General features: G+C 36.8%; 1 protein-coding gene across 3 annotated transcripts in view; it reads left to right on the forward strand.

The window, feature by feature from the left end:
* The window catches only part of cfi (complement factor I), a 40,638-nt gene that overhangs the window by 9,752 nt on the left and 15,058 nt on the right, over window positions 1-15,828 (forward strand). For 2 of the 3 annotated variants that reach the window (XM_059031791.1, XM_059031798.1), the window contains exons 2-7: window positions 1,628-1,970; window positions 2,927-3,062; window positions 9,527-9,708; window positions 10,348-10,458; window positions 13,579-13,686; window positions 14,622-14,645. In XM_059031791.1, coding sequence (XP_058887774.1) covers window positions 1,628-1,970; window positions 2,927-3,062; window positions 9,527-9,708; window positions 10,348-10,458; window positions 13,579-13,686; window positions 14,622-14,645 — 904 coding nt within the window. The remainder of the gene's footprint in view (window positions 1-1,627; window positions 1,971-2,926; window positions 3,063-9,526; window positions 9,709-10,347; window positions 10,459-13,578; window positions 13,687-14,621; window positions 14,646-15,828) is intronic. The other variant, XM_034034568.3, reaches the window with a different exon arrangement.

Below are 15,828 nucleotides of genomic sequence, written 5' to 3' on the forward strand. Positions count from 1 at the left end.
AAGCTGACTCTTTTGTAAAAAAAGATGGTAGGACAAAAGAAATACAAAAAGCAGCACATCTTCTTAGAAAATGTGTTGGCACTCACAGTGGCTATTCCTTTGGTGGTTTAATAACAACAGAGGAGGCTGTATATACAGTAGATGCCGCTTATTAACAACCTCTCGGTTCCCAGCAAAAAGTTGTTATTAACCAAAAATCCCCTGTTTTCAAGTGTATTTGTATGGAACAACGATATATAGGCCTACAGTAGTTGTACAAATATGGCACTGAAATACATGTGTTTTAAACATTACTGTGTTAAAAAATTAACATGAAAAACACAAAATACCTAAACATAGAACTGTTTACTTCACATGTGTGTAAAACAAAAAAAGGGAATAGGCTTAAATAGTACTACACAACAATGTACTACAATTGTCCTTGCAATGAGTAAAGCAAACATAAAAAATATGTGTTGTACTTACAATCAATTCTAAAGAACACAGTTTTAAAATAAGAAATTGTCCAACATTGTCTGCTTTTTACAATGTACCACCTCCTGCTTTATATCCATCTCAATTTTGCGTGCAGCTTCGTAGCCAGTTTCAAAGCCATGATTCTGCCCCAGAAATACGCAGTTGCGAAGTCAGTGTGTTATAAAAGCTGCATGAAGTGCGCAGGTAGCACTGGCAACTAGTACTAAAGTTGTGAGTAAGCGGCGTGCAGTTGCTGATATCAGAATTCCAGTAACAGTAAAGTCTATGGGACGGGATTGGTTCCTGGGAAAATGTTGTTAATAACCGAAAGTTGCCGTTTATCAGGGTTGCTAATAACCAGCATCTATTGTAGTACAATTGTCTCATCATCAGAAACACTAATCTCTAAATTCAAAGGTACGGGCCAACAAACTCTCCTTTCAAGAACATCTTCTTCTAATAATAAATCCCCCTTCTCCTGGTGCACTGCCCAAGCCAGAGCAGCAAAATTCTTGAAAATGAAAAACTAGTTGAAGAGGTGCTTTATATATCCATGTTACATTAAGAAATCAATGACCTTCTGTTTTCACTACAATACATCGTTGACCACATATTATATACATTAAATTAAAATTGATAAACAAAAACTGAGTATGGCAGAAATCAAGCAAATTAAAATAGAATAAAACAACTTTAAAAGTTTCCCATTGGGAATCCTATGTTATTACTGGCAGCAGTTGTGTATGTAGTATTTTTTATGTCAGTTTTATGTCAGTTGAAGTGTATGGAAATGAGGAAAGGGGCTGTTGTGACAGTACTGCCTTCACGATAGTGTAAATACCATGACAACAAACCCTATTTATGAATCGGGGGGGGGGAGCACAATGATACAGTAATAGCCCTACCACTACGGAAAAACAGACGGTACGTTTTATGCATAACATCCATCATGTTTTAAAATGAAAATACATGTTTACTATAAACTGCACATTTGAGACCGATATAATAAATGGATGTGCATGGCAGAGACATGCTTACTATTTTGTTAGCTATACTTAACAAATGGCTTAACAATATATATATATATTTTTTTTTTAAATAGTCCCATTTCCATGGCTAAAATGTCTATGTTATTTGTTTTTCTTCTTCTTACATACTGGAAAAACCCCAGCAGGAGACGTGTCCTGAGAGGGGTTTAACTAGCACTATACCACCAACCACCAATGCAACTCAAACCACTGCTAAACCACAGCTGGAAGATACGTATCTTCAAAATGACGAGTGTCTAGGTAAGAAGTTCACTTACAAATCGTGCCAGAAGGTCTTCTGCCCTCCCTGGATGAGATGCATCAAAGGGGACTGCGTCTGCAAACTGCCCTACCAGTGTCCAAAAGGCACTGGCTCTCCAGCTTGTGCGACTGATGCGAGGTCCTACAGGTCCTACTGCCAGGTGAAGAGTTTTGAGTGCAGTCGTGGAACAGTCAAGTTTACACACAGTGCAGCAGACTGTTCAAGTAAGTATAAAGATTTATGGTTGCATGTGAAGTATAATAAGTTCGAGAATCAGGACACTGTGTTTTTACCGCATATGATTGTGATTCACTGTAACTCACAACTCCGGTCTTTCTACATTTTCCCAACCTAATCACTTTTTATTACTCAATTAAAAAGCGTGTTCCTCTGTTGTATGTATTAGATCCCAGCAAAACTGAAAGAACTTGTTAGTAGTTATACTGAACGGAGGTTAGGATAGTGTTGGATAATGCTTTGAATACCTTTGTAAAGGCTACATAACAATGCACAACTGCAAGATAAATCCTCTATATTCACTTTAAAAATTAACATAACGTATAGGTATGCACAACATGTTGCCAAATGTGTTGTCATGACATTTTAAACTATACAAAATTGTATTATTTGATAAAGTTCAATAATTGCAGTAAATTTGATAATGACAACAAGTCACAGACATGCACTTAAAATACTGAATTTTCAATTCTAATACATTTGGTTTGTAACAAGTTGTGTGAATATGTAGAGGCAGGTTATATCAGTTTTCAAGGTGGTTATGAAGTTGTATGCACACAGTTATGTAGCCTTTATAAATGCTGTCTACTGTCTATTCAAAGAAAACATTACAGTATAGGTTTGTTTTCTATTACAATATAACATGCGGTTACAGTATATAAAATGTACATTGTAAACAGCAGCCACATCTGTCCTTTCCACAACTAGCTGTGGAGTATCATCTATATTATTTATGATGCAATAAACACAAAAATATACGTGAACGTCCTGTGTTACAGGCAAACAGACCTCTCCCAACCTCTGCACATAGGTGATTATGTGGATTTGTGTGGTGGGGTCCTATTACCTTTAAAAAAATAATTTCCTTCAAAAGTAAAGTAAAAATACATGCTATTTGCTTCAGGTTGATCCTGTAATATAGACTCTTAATTATATACCCTAGATGCATTTTACGCTGATTTGGATTTTCAAACTGTATGGGTGAAGCTGGCCAAGAGAACGGAGAAACACCTTATTTGTGGAGACACCTGGAAGATTCCTGCCGGAAATACAATCTGCAGAGAGAAAAAATATGAAAAGTGAGTGTCCCATTCAATATCTTCAGTCATTATTCCATAGTTAACCAGCAGTATCTCGATATCCAGAACTGTCTGAAACTGACTGTGTTGATTATAACGGATCACATTTTCATCAATTTATTCGCAGATGTGCTGGGCTAGAAATGTAAGCCATATTGTTATAGTTAAAATATTTACCAAGAATACAATAGTTTTCATTACAAACATTTATAGATGGTCAGGTAGAATTATGGGCTTTTTTTAAGCCCAATACAATCTGCATAGAACATATTTATTTATGTGTTGATATTCTTACATCTTTTACATCTTTTAATATATATATATATATATAGAGAGAGAGAGAGAGAGAGAGAGAGAGAGAGAGAGAGAGAGAGAGAGAGAGAGAGAGAAGTTATAGATATAAGTTTCTTTACAGTAATATTTCAAAAACTCTGGTTTCTGACTTGTTCACACAGTCACATATACCCAGCACTGAAAAAATGCAAAAATAATCTGCATAGCAATGTTGCTGCACAGCTTGAGTTGGCATGTTATCAAGCTTTTTGTACTTCGTTGCTTCACGGCATCTCAAAGGTGTGTGAATATACTGCAAGCGTTTGCTAGAGAATAGATGTAAACATGCTGGCACAGCTAATTGTCCCCTGCCGGGAATTGCCAGAAATACGTGACCAATAAGTCTAGGTTTCAATACGTTTTTTGAAAAAGTAATAAATAAATTAATTAATTTAAAAAAAAACGTACGGCTGAATTCACTCACTTGCAATGCTTGTCTGCGACTGGTGAATAAACGACTGGATTCCGCCGTCTTTACACACCAGACGCGACACGACAAAGCGACGCGAGAAAATCAATAAAACCTATGCTTTTCAATAGCACCCTTCACACCAAAGACGACACGACAAGCGACGTCGCCGCGACACAAATTCCAACGCGAGCAATGAAAAAAAAAAAAAAAGAACCTGGTCCTATTTTTGCGAATTTGTCGTGCGATAACTACATAACTGAGCAATCAGAGAACAGGTTCATGTCATGTGGTTTGAAATCAAGCAGTGTTTCACTTTGTGACGTGTGCCCACCACTTGCGTGTATTTTATTATTTATGTTATTATTATTATTATTATTATTACACCGTGTAACAATTTTTTTTGTTGGTTCCTGGGTAGTAAGTGTTATTTCCTAATTGCTTATGCCTCAAAAGTATAGAAAATGGCTATCATTCCCCACAGACTTTGCTTTTGTGACCAGGACAGCGATATTTTGAAATTTACCTATTTTCCAGAACATTCCAGATAGATTCAGTGCTGAGTAAACTTGGAGTAACTTTCTAGAACTTTCCAGTAATATAAATAGTAGTATAAATACAGGGGCCTTAAGCCCAACAGTTCAGTTTAGTTCCAGCTGCCTAAGTGGATACATATCTGCATTTTTCTGAGATGGCATCAAGGTCATAGGAGACTTCAAAATGGTGGCATTCCTGATGGGTCTCCAAGGCGGTTTTACCAAGTTTCCCTGCTATCTTTGCCTTTGGGACAGCAGGGACACCAAGCCGCACTACCACAGGCGGGACTGGCCACAGCGGACCGAGTTCTCTGTGGGGAGGAACAACGTCAAGTGGGAGCCACTGGTGGACCCCCGGAAGGTGCTGATGCCACCACTTCACATCAAATTGGGCCTTATGAAACAATTTGTCAGAGCTCTAGATAAGGAGTTGGCAGCCTTCGAGTACCTTCAAGACTTCTTCCCTAAGCTGTCTGAGGCAAAGGTCAAAGCCGGTGTCTTCGTCGGACCACAGATAAAGAAGATCCTGGAGTGCAATGAATTCCCCAAGAAGCTCACTAGTAAGGAAAAAGCGGCTTGGAACAGCTTTGTCGCAGTGGTTTGGGGCTTCCTGGGCAATCACAAGGCCGAAAACTATGTGGAGCTGGTTGAGACTCTGGTGAAGAACTACGGCACAATGGGCTGTAGGATGTCCCTCAAAGTCCATATCCTTGATGCTCATCTTGATAAATTCAAGGAGAACATGGGAGCGTACTCGGAGGAGCAAGGCGAGTGCTTCCACCAGGATATACTGGACTTTGAACGCCGCTACCAAGGACAGTATAACGAGAACATGATGGGAGACTACATTTGGGGGCTGATTCGTGAAAGTGATTTACAGTATAATCGTAAATCCCGAAAAACTACTCACTTCTAAATCTTTTGTAGTCATGTTTGTATTACTTTAGTATAAATACATGTTAATTTGGATTCATATGTTGCTTTTTTCTGACTTTATGTGAACGAAAAGACACAAATTCGCCCGTTTTCTCATTGGAAATAGGTAAATTTCAAAATATCACTGTCCTGGTCACAAAAGCAAAGTTTGTGGGGAATAATAGCTATTTTCTATACTTATGAGGCATAAGCAATTAGGAAATAACACATACTACCCAGGAACAAAAATTGTGTTACATAGTGTTATTATTATTATTATTATTATTATTATTATTATTATTATTATTATTATTATTATATAAATATATTGTGCTTATGTGCGGACGGACGAAAGCCGTCCGACATGATTGTTTATTATTTAAGATGACTGTGAAAAGCCGTGCGTTTGTGTTTTATTTATTTATTTAAAAACCCAGTGTAGAAGGTGACCCTCACCCAAGTTAATTCATTGATTACTTGTTGCTAATCGGGAGATGGTCACCTGTATAAAAACCTGCAGCTTCCTGCGCTCCAGGGAGAGTGTCAGAGGCGAGACGTGAGTCTAAATTAATAGAGAAACAATTGCTATTAGTGGTGGGAAACATGAAGCCTCTTGAACCACTGAACCCTCTGAACCATTTGCTTCATAAAAGATTCACTGAGCCGAATCACTTGAAGCGCTTCGTGCTCCATAGTGACATCTATTGGTAGAGCCGCGTCATTGAACATACTTGAATTTGAACATACGAGTTACACACAGGCTGCTATTGCCTGGAACTTGGCATTTAGAAATTCTGATCTGTAGCCTAATGTACACGAAATAATCCGTAAAGCACGCTTTTTAAAGGCTCTGTCAGGGTCATTTGTGACTTACAAAATGAAGTTACATTTTATAATTTCTCTGCTATCTGTTTATATGTCAACCACACATGTGATTACCCAACAAAAAAGCCAGTCACGCATACGCATTATCATACTTGAAATTTAAAATGGTTGTACAATCGAAAACACGATAATGGTGCTTTAGAAAGGGAGGCATATCTGACCTGATGTACTCGGCTGGGAAATTAGTGTTGAAACAAGTAAGATATTTGATATTTCTTTTGTTAGACAGTTTCCCGGTGGCGCAACAAGTTAGTAAGTCGTGTAATTAGAAATGCTTGTGAAGCGCATGACGAATCCCTGCTTCTGAGAGGAAGTGTGCGTGTAGAGAACTTGTTTTAGATTTTAAAAAATAATAATTACATTTTCCAAAATGCAAAACTAAAAGAATCATATTTGCTGATATTTTTTTAAATAAACTAGTTGAAAAAAAAAAGAGAAAGAAATAATAAATGCTTCCTTCCAGGAGTAATCTAGGCTATATTTCAACAAAGCGTTGTATTGATTCTGGTTCAGTCAGATCACGTGATGTGTTGCTTCATGCAGAACACTGTTTGCTTCATATGGTTCGAGGCGGGTTACGTTATTTGTTTGCTTCACATGAAGCAGTGGTCATTTGAATCACCTGAAGTAGTGAGTCACTGAATCATGTGACTGATCCGAATCCTCAGTGAACCCCTTGTATGATTTGAAGCCTCACTGAAGCAATGAATCCCGTGTATGATTTGAAGCCTCACTGAAGCAATGAACCTTGTGAATGATTTGAAGCTCCGAACTAATGTAGTTGAATCACATGAAGCCCCTCTCCAAAACGCATAGGCATTCTAGTATTAGGCATAGCATTAATGGGTCATTAGTTATTATTATTATTTGTTTATTTAGCAGACGCCTTTATCCAAGGCGATTTACAGAGACTAGGATGTGTGAACTATGCATCGGCTGCAGTCACTTACAATTACGTCTCACCCGAAAGACAGAGCACAAGGAGGTTAAGTGACTTGCTCAGGGTCTTAGAATAAGTCAGCGGCTGAGCCGGGATTTGAACCGGGGACCTGCTGCTTACCTGCTGGTTACCAGCCCATTTTCTTTAACCACTGGACCACACAGCCGCCTAGTTCAGTGCCTCATCGGTGTCTCTCGGATGGCTAGATTATTACAGATTATTTTTAAGCATACAACATACTTGAAGCGTAACCCCAAATCAATTAAAGCCTATTGGAGATTTGTAAAAAAAGTGTTTTTAAAGCGCATAATATATAGAAACATAACATCATAATAATGTTTATTTTATTACATTTCAGTAAAACATACTTGAATGCAAAGATTTCTACATATACATCCATATATATTTTTATTTAAAACATGCATATTCCATATATGACTTGGCGAACGCGAACCCGGACCTCTGGATTGAGGTTGATTACTTCCTTGCACTAAACTCATAGAGCCGCCACGGATCCCACAGTCATGATACACACATCAACAACATATAGTGCTTTAAGGTGTAATGGTATTGCTATTGTAATGGTAATGCTATTGTTTTTTCAATAAATAAATTGTATTTATTTCGTTGATGTATCACAATGAAATAATATTGAATTCAAGACTTATTTGACAAAGGTTTGAAAACACATTTTATTAACAATTATTTCTGGAAAACATCTCAAATAATCATTATATTTATTTTTATAATAATGAACAATAATTAAACTCCCCCAATTTCACATAGTAGTAGCCAGCATATGTATATATATGTATGTGTATATATATATATATATATATATATATATATATATATATATATATATATATATATATATTAACAATGAAAGATGAAATTCATTTAAAATGTAATTTTACAATTATTCCTTCCAGTTCTAGCCTAAATAGTCGAAACATTATTGATTCTAAGTAAACCGTTATATTGGTGGTTTGTGTCTTCTTTTGTAAATATACCTTCATAGTGCACCTACAACACCGTCAGCAAGATTTTACTCCGTGAGCGTGCGTGACTGAACACCCCGAGCGTCTGCAGCTTCAGAGGATCCGTAGAACCGCATTGCTTCATGCGAACCAATTGAACCTTCGGTTCAAAACACTGTTTGCTTCTAATGGTTTTAGACGGGTCGAAGCGGGTGAGGCTTTGTACTCATCATTAATTGCTATATCTAAAATATACTTGTTTAGAATTTTTTGTGTTTTTTTTTTTTTTAACTTTGGCCAGAGTGCCCCTTGCTTTGTTTTGTGTGTTGTTTTGTTTAAACTGTTTATTTTGTTAATTATTAAATACAAGTGCAGCAGCGCCGTTTTGCTCGTACAACCATTGTTATTGTTTCATTTCCTGGTCTGACGGCACCACCCACACGCACCACAATTTCCAGCTGTCGCGTCGTGTCTGTGATCGCTTCTGGTGTGCACAGTAATCTCACAGCGAATTTGTCGGGTCTCTCCAGTAAAAATCGTGTCGCGTCTGGTGTGTGAAGGCCTTTAGTTCCCCAGAACCTAACCTGCCAATTTACCTATTTGTCAACTGAATTTCTGATACATAAATCTATATAATAAATACAATATTCTGTGTTTGGAGAGATTAATCCTTCATTATATTGTTATAGCAAGGCAATCAATAAGAAATACAATACACCAAGAGTAGCAACTTCCCGGACTATAATATTGTGGCATTGCATGAAAATAGAAGCAGGCTCACACAGGCAGTTTTCTGGCCTTGAATTCATGGTTTATTAACACAAACCAAAATTGAGAACCACTGTCAGCCGTGGTCCGCGCCGAAATTATAAAATAAACTAATTATGTAAATCTACCGTTAGCCTATTACTCTATATTCACTCTTTCTAATCTTTTTTTGGCTCAGCTCTCGTCTCTGCTCCGACTAGTCTCCCACGCCCTACGTGCGCCCCCCTCCCCTACCCCCCTTTTTATACCCCCGCCCCCTGCCAGTGTCCACCAACCCTGGGCATGCAATAGCTAAACCCAGCTATGTCTACATGTTGAACGATTATAAATTAAGTTGTTGTTTAAAGTAACATTACAGTTAAAATATAAGGCTGTAGTTAATACATACCCCATAAATTAGCATTACAGTATGTACAGTATTTTATTAAAAGTACTCATGACTTCAATGTAATGTTCCATTTAATCATCCAAAATACATTTTACTCACATAGTGTATAAATTGGTGAGTAAATTACTCAATAACCTAAAACCTTATCTGGAGCACTGGCTACATCTTCAAAAAACAACCAACTTGTCACAGTAAAATAAAATGAAAATAAAAAACAAAATAGAATGTTACCGAAAGCAATGTTTGGCAATATACCAAGATATTTAGTCAATTTTGCTTAAAATAAATAAGTTGTTTTCCTTTTTTCTAGAGGTGCTAAAGAAGTTACGTCTGTGAGTTATTCAGACATCTCCAATCAATATTCTAAGGAGTGTATAAACGTGCGCTGCACTGGACTGGAGACGACCCTCGCAGAGTGCACCCTCTACAATAAAAAGGAGATGAACAATGACACCAAGATTGCAAAAGTTACATGCTATACAGAGAATAAAGGTTTTTATTTTGTTGTTTCTTTTATGTAGGACACCATATATATTTATACATGAAATCTATATTGGCAATATTAATAATATTCCACTATCAGAAATGTCTTTGATTAAGAGCTTGGCAACCTTTATGACATTTCTTTATTGAAATTGTACCTTGCCTGATTATCATGGGATAATAGGTTTTGGAATCCCAATAAATGTGAATGACAGAGATTCCATTTGTCATATATATATATATATATATATATATATATATAAAATCAGACAAGGCTTTAATTGAGGGTTGATAACAGGAGCTTGGCACGTGCTTCTGTATCCAAGACTTTGGTTTCACTTGGAGCACTTTCAAAAGTAATGGCTGTATGGGCCATTCGGAAGAATATTATTCCCTGAAGGAAAAGGTGTCTGTGATCATTGAGGAATTGAGGAATTGTGCCTTCAGAACAATTTTTGACAAGTAACATTCATTTAACTTTCCTATTATTTTTATAATCAGTCTAGAGCAGCTGCATGAATATCTTGATTAATTATGTAAACATGATTTATGCAACCCCAAAGTTGTTGGTTTTTTTTTTTTTTTTTTTTTAACAGGGCCCATAGTTTCATACACTAAAAAACATTCTCCTCTCCTGCTGTTTGATAGAATGTTCTGATGACGAGTTCCAATGTGTCAATGGGAAATGCATTGCTCACAACAGAACCTGTGATGGAGTCAATGACTGTGGAGACCTCAGTGATGAGCTGTGCTGTAAAGGTAATGCTGTACTCTACATTTGAAAGTGCAGGTATGTGGGGAGTTAGAGCCTGGCCATTCCATGAAAATGGTACATTTGAATAAGTTATAAATATCAGATTAATGATATTTCAAGATTTTTAAGGTGCTGTATCTATCCTAATACTGTACACAGAAGATTGATCATCATAAAGAAGTCAGTAGTCTGTTATCAGTGACTAATATTTTATATCAGTGACTAATTACTAAGAGTTACAATGCAAGATCTGGTAGTACCAAGTATTACTGCATTTATTATTTGAGGTTGTCAAACAGCTTGATATCAAGCAGGTATATCATTTTAAATGATTAGTGTTACTCAGCCTAACCCACTGAGTAACAGTACTCAACTGTTAGCATTTGGTTTAAGTCTGATATTTAAGACTATACTATTGTAGAGTACCAGATGTTTGGAGAGAAGAAGGAAGACGGAGACGAGAAGAGATGAGACAAGATTCAGGTCCAAACGCCAATTATTTTATTCAGCATAATAATCATAGCTCAGACAGCTGTTAAACAGGATCCTCAGCACTCCTTTCTAACACCCACCCAGAGGAGCATGCAAACTCTTTTTAAATAGCTAACATTATTACAATATTGTAATAACCTCAGCCAAACACAGCCCCCCATCCCTTGTCTCTGTCCAGGTGCACCCCTCTGTCCCTGAATCCCTCGAATCCCTTGAATCCCCTTGCTGGGCTGGTGAGGGGTCTCGCTGGTGCAAAGTTGCAATAATGTATTTTTATGGGGAGCAGTTTCTGCAGCGGCTGTCAGCTCCAGGGTCCTGTGCTGTACACGTGAATCAGTCAGAGGGGGGGACCATGTGTGTTTTGCAGACTGATTGCAAGCTTTTGCTCATGCAACCCTGGAGCTCAGGTGTGCCTTTGAAACAGTCTTGTAACCTGACACAGACACAGCACAGCATTCCAACTGTGTTTGCCGTTATGAAATGGGTAACACGAGTAAAACAGTGTAAGATTTCAAGGACAACATGTCACACAAAGATGCAAAGTTAACAGTCTTTATTATTTACGTCTAATATAACAATGTATTATATTAAGCCATAAGCATGCATAAAGAAAACATATTACCCTTTCCTATATGGGAGAGTCAGGCGGTCTGGAGGTGATCTGCTGGTCTCTGTGGTGAAAACTCCTGTGAACTATTCACAGTGCTTTTTATATTATCTGCATGCAACTTCTCCACAGAATCGACTGCTTGTTTAAACAGGCTCAATTCCCTTCCCCCAAATGTAAACACATATTTAGACACACAGAACCACACCCAAATTAATTAGAAAGTGTATCAATGTGTTTTCAAGCACATACACACGTTACATAATATAAGACTATTATTCACATAAATGCTTGATGCCCATAAACACTGATAATGTAACAACAGTGTAATGCTTCCTTTAAGAGTAAGTAGCTTCAAGTCTTTTATTGCCATCTTTAATTGTTATGGTGCTTGCAATAATTCGGAGTGATTCCTGTGTTAAGGGTTTTTCACCTTACAGTTCAGCAGCTGTTCTTTACTTTTAGTTGTCTGCCATTGATATATGTCTTAATAGAAGTAAGAGCCAAAGCCCTCTAGTGATTTGCAACGTTAGATCTAGTTTCATTTTGTTGTGCCCGAGTAGCTCATCCATGTAAAAACACTGCCTCTGGTAGCCCAGGATGAGCCACACAGCTTGGACGGTGCCAGTTCGCATCCAGGCTGTGCAAAGAGGCCGAACTTTGCTGGGGACGAAGGGGGCATCGCATTGGCTCTGACACTCCCAGGGGATGGGAAACCGGCAGGGGCTTCTCCTCATCATGCAACAGCGAACCCTACTGGCCAGACACCGAGCACATTCAGAGTGGATAAAAAGCAGGACTGACCTCTGTTCTCCAGGATCTGTTCTGGCTTTAGGCTTGTGATATCGGAGGGAACTCACGTCCTCAGAACGTCTGTGCTGTATGGGGACCAGCTCCAGTGAGGAGAAAAAACATAATTGGACATACAAATAATAATTGGTCACTCTAAATTAAAAAAAAAGTTTCCTTTTGTTTTGCTGGCATTGTACTTATGTGCACTAGATGGTGCTGGAGCTAACTAATCTAAAGAGACTTTGACTGATCTTGCTTACATTACAGATATCTATGGCTGGCAACTACTGTAGAACAGACTACACCTGTTTTCAGGTTTGAACAATACCAGTGGCGGACTGACTAATCTGATGAACAGGAGGGACGATACTGTAGTTATTAATAGGGCTAGTTATTTGTCAATTCGCTGTTTGGCGTTTAAAAAAAACAAGTCATTTTGCTACACATTGTTCGGCATATATCACGTTCAACACTTTGCAGGAGAGGGTGCAAAGTCACATCCCACAATATATGGTTACATAGAGTTTTGTCATTCAATTCATGGAACAGGAAAGGAGTTTAATAACCTCAGTCAAGGACATTTACACGGGAACTAACCAAGCGATCATGGATGCCTTGGATCTTGATTACTGCTTAAAGTAATTGTAGCCAACAACATCATTCCTTAAATTTTAACAAAATCATTCCTTAATTCTTAACAAAATAATTCCTTAAATTTTAACAAAATCATTCCTTAAATCTTAACAGAATAATTCCTTAAATCTTAACAAAATCATTTCTTAAATCTTACCAATGTTGCACTTTCATTAGCTACATAGGTCTCAAATGTGCAAAACAGATATCTGGTACTACACTTGGTTAAAGAAAATTCAGTTTGCTTGTTTTGCCTTCCAGGAACTCTGGGTCAATACATGTTCCTGGCTGACAGGGTATCAGTATCAGTCAGTAGCTGAAGCAGCTGATTGGTTATTGACAGGAAAGAAGCCAGTGAAGCAATGGGGACAATTTCATCTTCCAGGTGAAATGACCTAGGAAGTGAAAGAAAATACATGAAAATACATGTTTTCAAAACTGGACATGTAATGAATGGAAGAGCACATCAGGGATGATCTGTATGTAATTATTTATCAGCAGTAGTCACTTAAAGAAAAACATCACCATGAACATGATTCGAATTGAATGCCTTATATTTATGTCAATGTTTTAGTAATGCTTTATTCTTTGTTTTTAATAGCCTGCAGGGGAGGCTTTCACTGCAGGTCGGATGTGTGTATCCCATCTGAAGCAGTGCGAGATGGGATAGAAGACTGTTTAACTGGGGAGGATGAGCAAGACAATTCTGGTAAACGTACACATTATTGTAAGACAGGGGTTCTTAACCTTTTTTGAATCGTACCTCACCTCAGCATTTTTTTCTTTTTACTTGTGGCGGAAACATAACTGTCACTGATTTTTAAGCATAGAATTACTGAGTCTCTGCTTTATTAAGGGTGGCTTTCCAGACTAAGTAAGTACCAATATATAGGTAAAAAAAGGAGTCGGGTGTAAAAACATTACAATAAAATCGCACACACATACATTTACAGTTCTCGATGTATTTTAAATATAAATCATTGCGCTGAAATAACACTAATGTTACATTATGTAAAAATATAAATCTGTACAGTAGGCCTATACAGTATACAGTAGTACAATCAAATGAATACCTAGCACACTTTTTGTACTTTAGCCTATTGGTAACAAAAAATAAATCATGCTACTGCATCGTACACATTGGTTATTTTAAAAAATACCACATTTGTCACTAGATAAAAAAAAAAAAAAATTGCAAATTTGTAAAATTCAGATTTAGAATGGAAAGTTTGACCCACCCCAGTTGAGAACCGCTGTTGTAAGATATGTTTATTATTAAAAAGCAAAAAATCTTAAGGAAAATATAACTACAAATGTGCATGTGCTAGTAATAATAATATAAATGGGTGTAGGGCACCATGGGAATACATAGATGAATGTTTAATAGATGTTAGCATAACAATAAAAAATACCTTATTGTATTAAAAATAATTCATGTGTATGTTTTACATATTTCCAGAAGCATGTAATCATTTATACACAGCATAATAAGTTATTGACAATAACTGTTTTAGGACAGAATGTTCTATTGAGCACTCTGATAAGGACATTTTGTTTAGTCTAAAAAATAAGCTCTGTAAAATACCATCACGTTTTACCACCATAATGGAGTCACTCTTCTTTTTTTTTTGTTTTGTTACACAGGTGAAAAGAAACTTCCAGTTAAAGGTATTTTTTATTTTTTTAAACCCATCTTGTAATCTAAGCTTATGGTTCTCAGGATCTTCAGTAGTTATAACTGTACTTGCAACAACCAGAAATACATATTGGGATTTTTTTGAAAGCTGTATTGCCATATTACAAAGTGGTTTACAGCAGTGTCAGAAATTATAGAAAAACTTTTACAAATACCTTAATAAGCAATAAGCGAAGACAGAAGTGCACTGTGGTCAAATAATGTATACCTCGAACACATGTTGTTTTTAAAAGAAAAAATAAAACACTATGGGGTAGATGTACTAAGATGGGCCAGTCGCAGCGCAAACATACCGCAATTTGCATTTTGGTTACGACAATTCACAAAGTGCACATTTTGTCGTATGTACTAAGAAAACATATGTTCATGAAGAGAGCCGCAATATACTAATATACTATTATTTGCATCATCTTAGCAACATCTCTAGCGAGAGTTGTGTGACATTTTTTCAAATAAAATAGCTGCAGCTGAGTTGTGGTTTGCTGCAGCAGAGAGTGCCTGAAGGATAACATCTATACATGTAAGGGTGAAAGAATCTAAATAACATTGTTTTTGTTAAATGTAAATGTCATCTGTACGTTTACATTTAACAAGCATTCTGTTCCGTCTTCATTTGACCGATTTTAATCCTGGCGCATGTTTGCATGTATTCTACTTCCACACAATAAATACATTTTCCCATTCACTTTGTTGCACGTGGGACTATGGGCCCAATTAAAAAAGCGTTAAGGACTGCTTTAAGGAATGTTTATTAAGGACAATTTTGATTCTCTAAATCCAGTTTGCAGTTCACTACAATCTTGTAGTATTTTTATTAGTTTATTTAACATTATTCAGCAATATTGTGACCTTAATTTTTCAAAATGTACCATTGTTTAAATTTAGCACAAAGCACAGTTTAAAAGAATGTTTATGGCCCTACATGTAGGTTCAGATGGAGTCCTTTTAATCGTGTACACCTACACATGTGTATCATCTTTTACCATTGTAACAGTCTTAAGTTATGGGGATAAAAACCAAACTAAATTGTACAAAGATCTGACAGCAAACTAGCCTGAAGTACATCCCCAAAGAAACCTCACAAGCCAATCCCAATACATCATATCAGCATTTTATTTTATTTGTAAATTAATTTTAATGTTCTGTTTTTTTATT

Source organism: Acipenser ruthenus, chromosome 1 (assembly GCF_902713425.1).
Source record: "Acipenser ruthenus chromosome 1, fAciRut3.2 maternal haplotype, whole genome shotgun sequence".
In the NCBI taxonomy this organism is placed as follows: Eukaryota; Metazoa; Chordata; class Actinopteri; order Acipenseriformes; family Acipenseridae; genus Acipenser; species Acipenser ruthenus.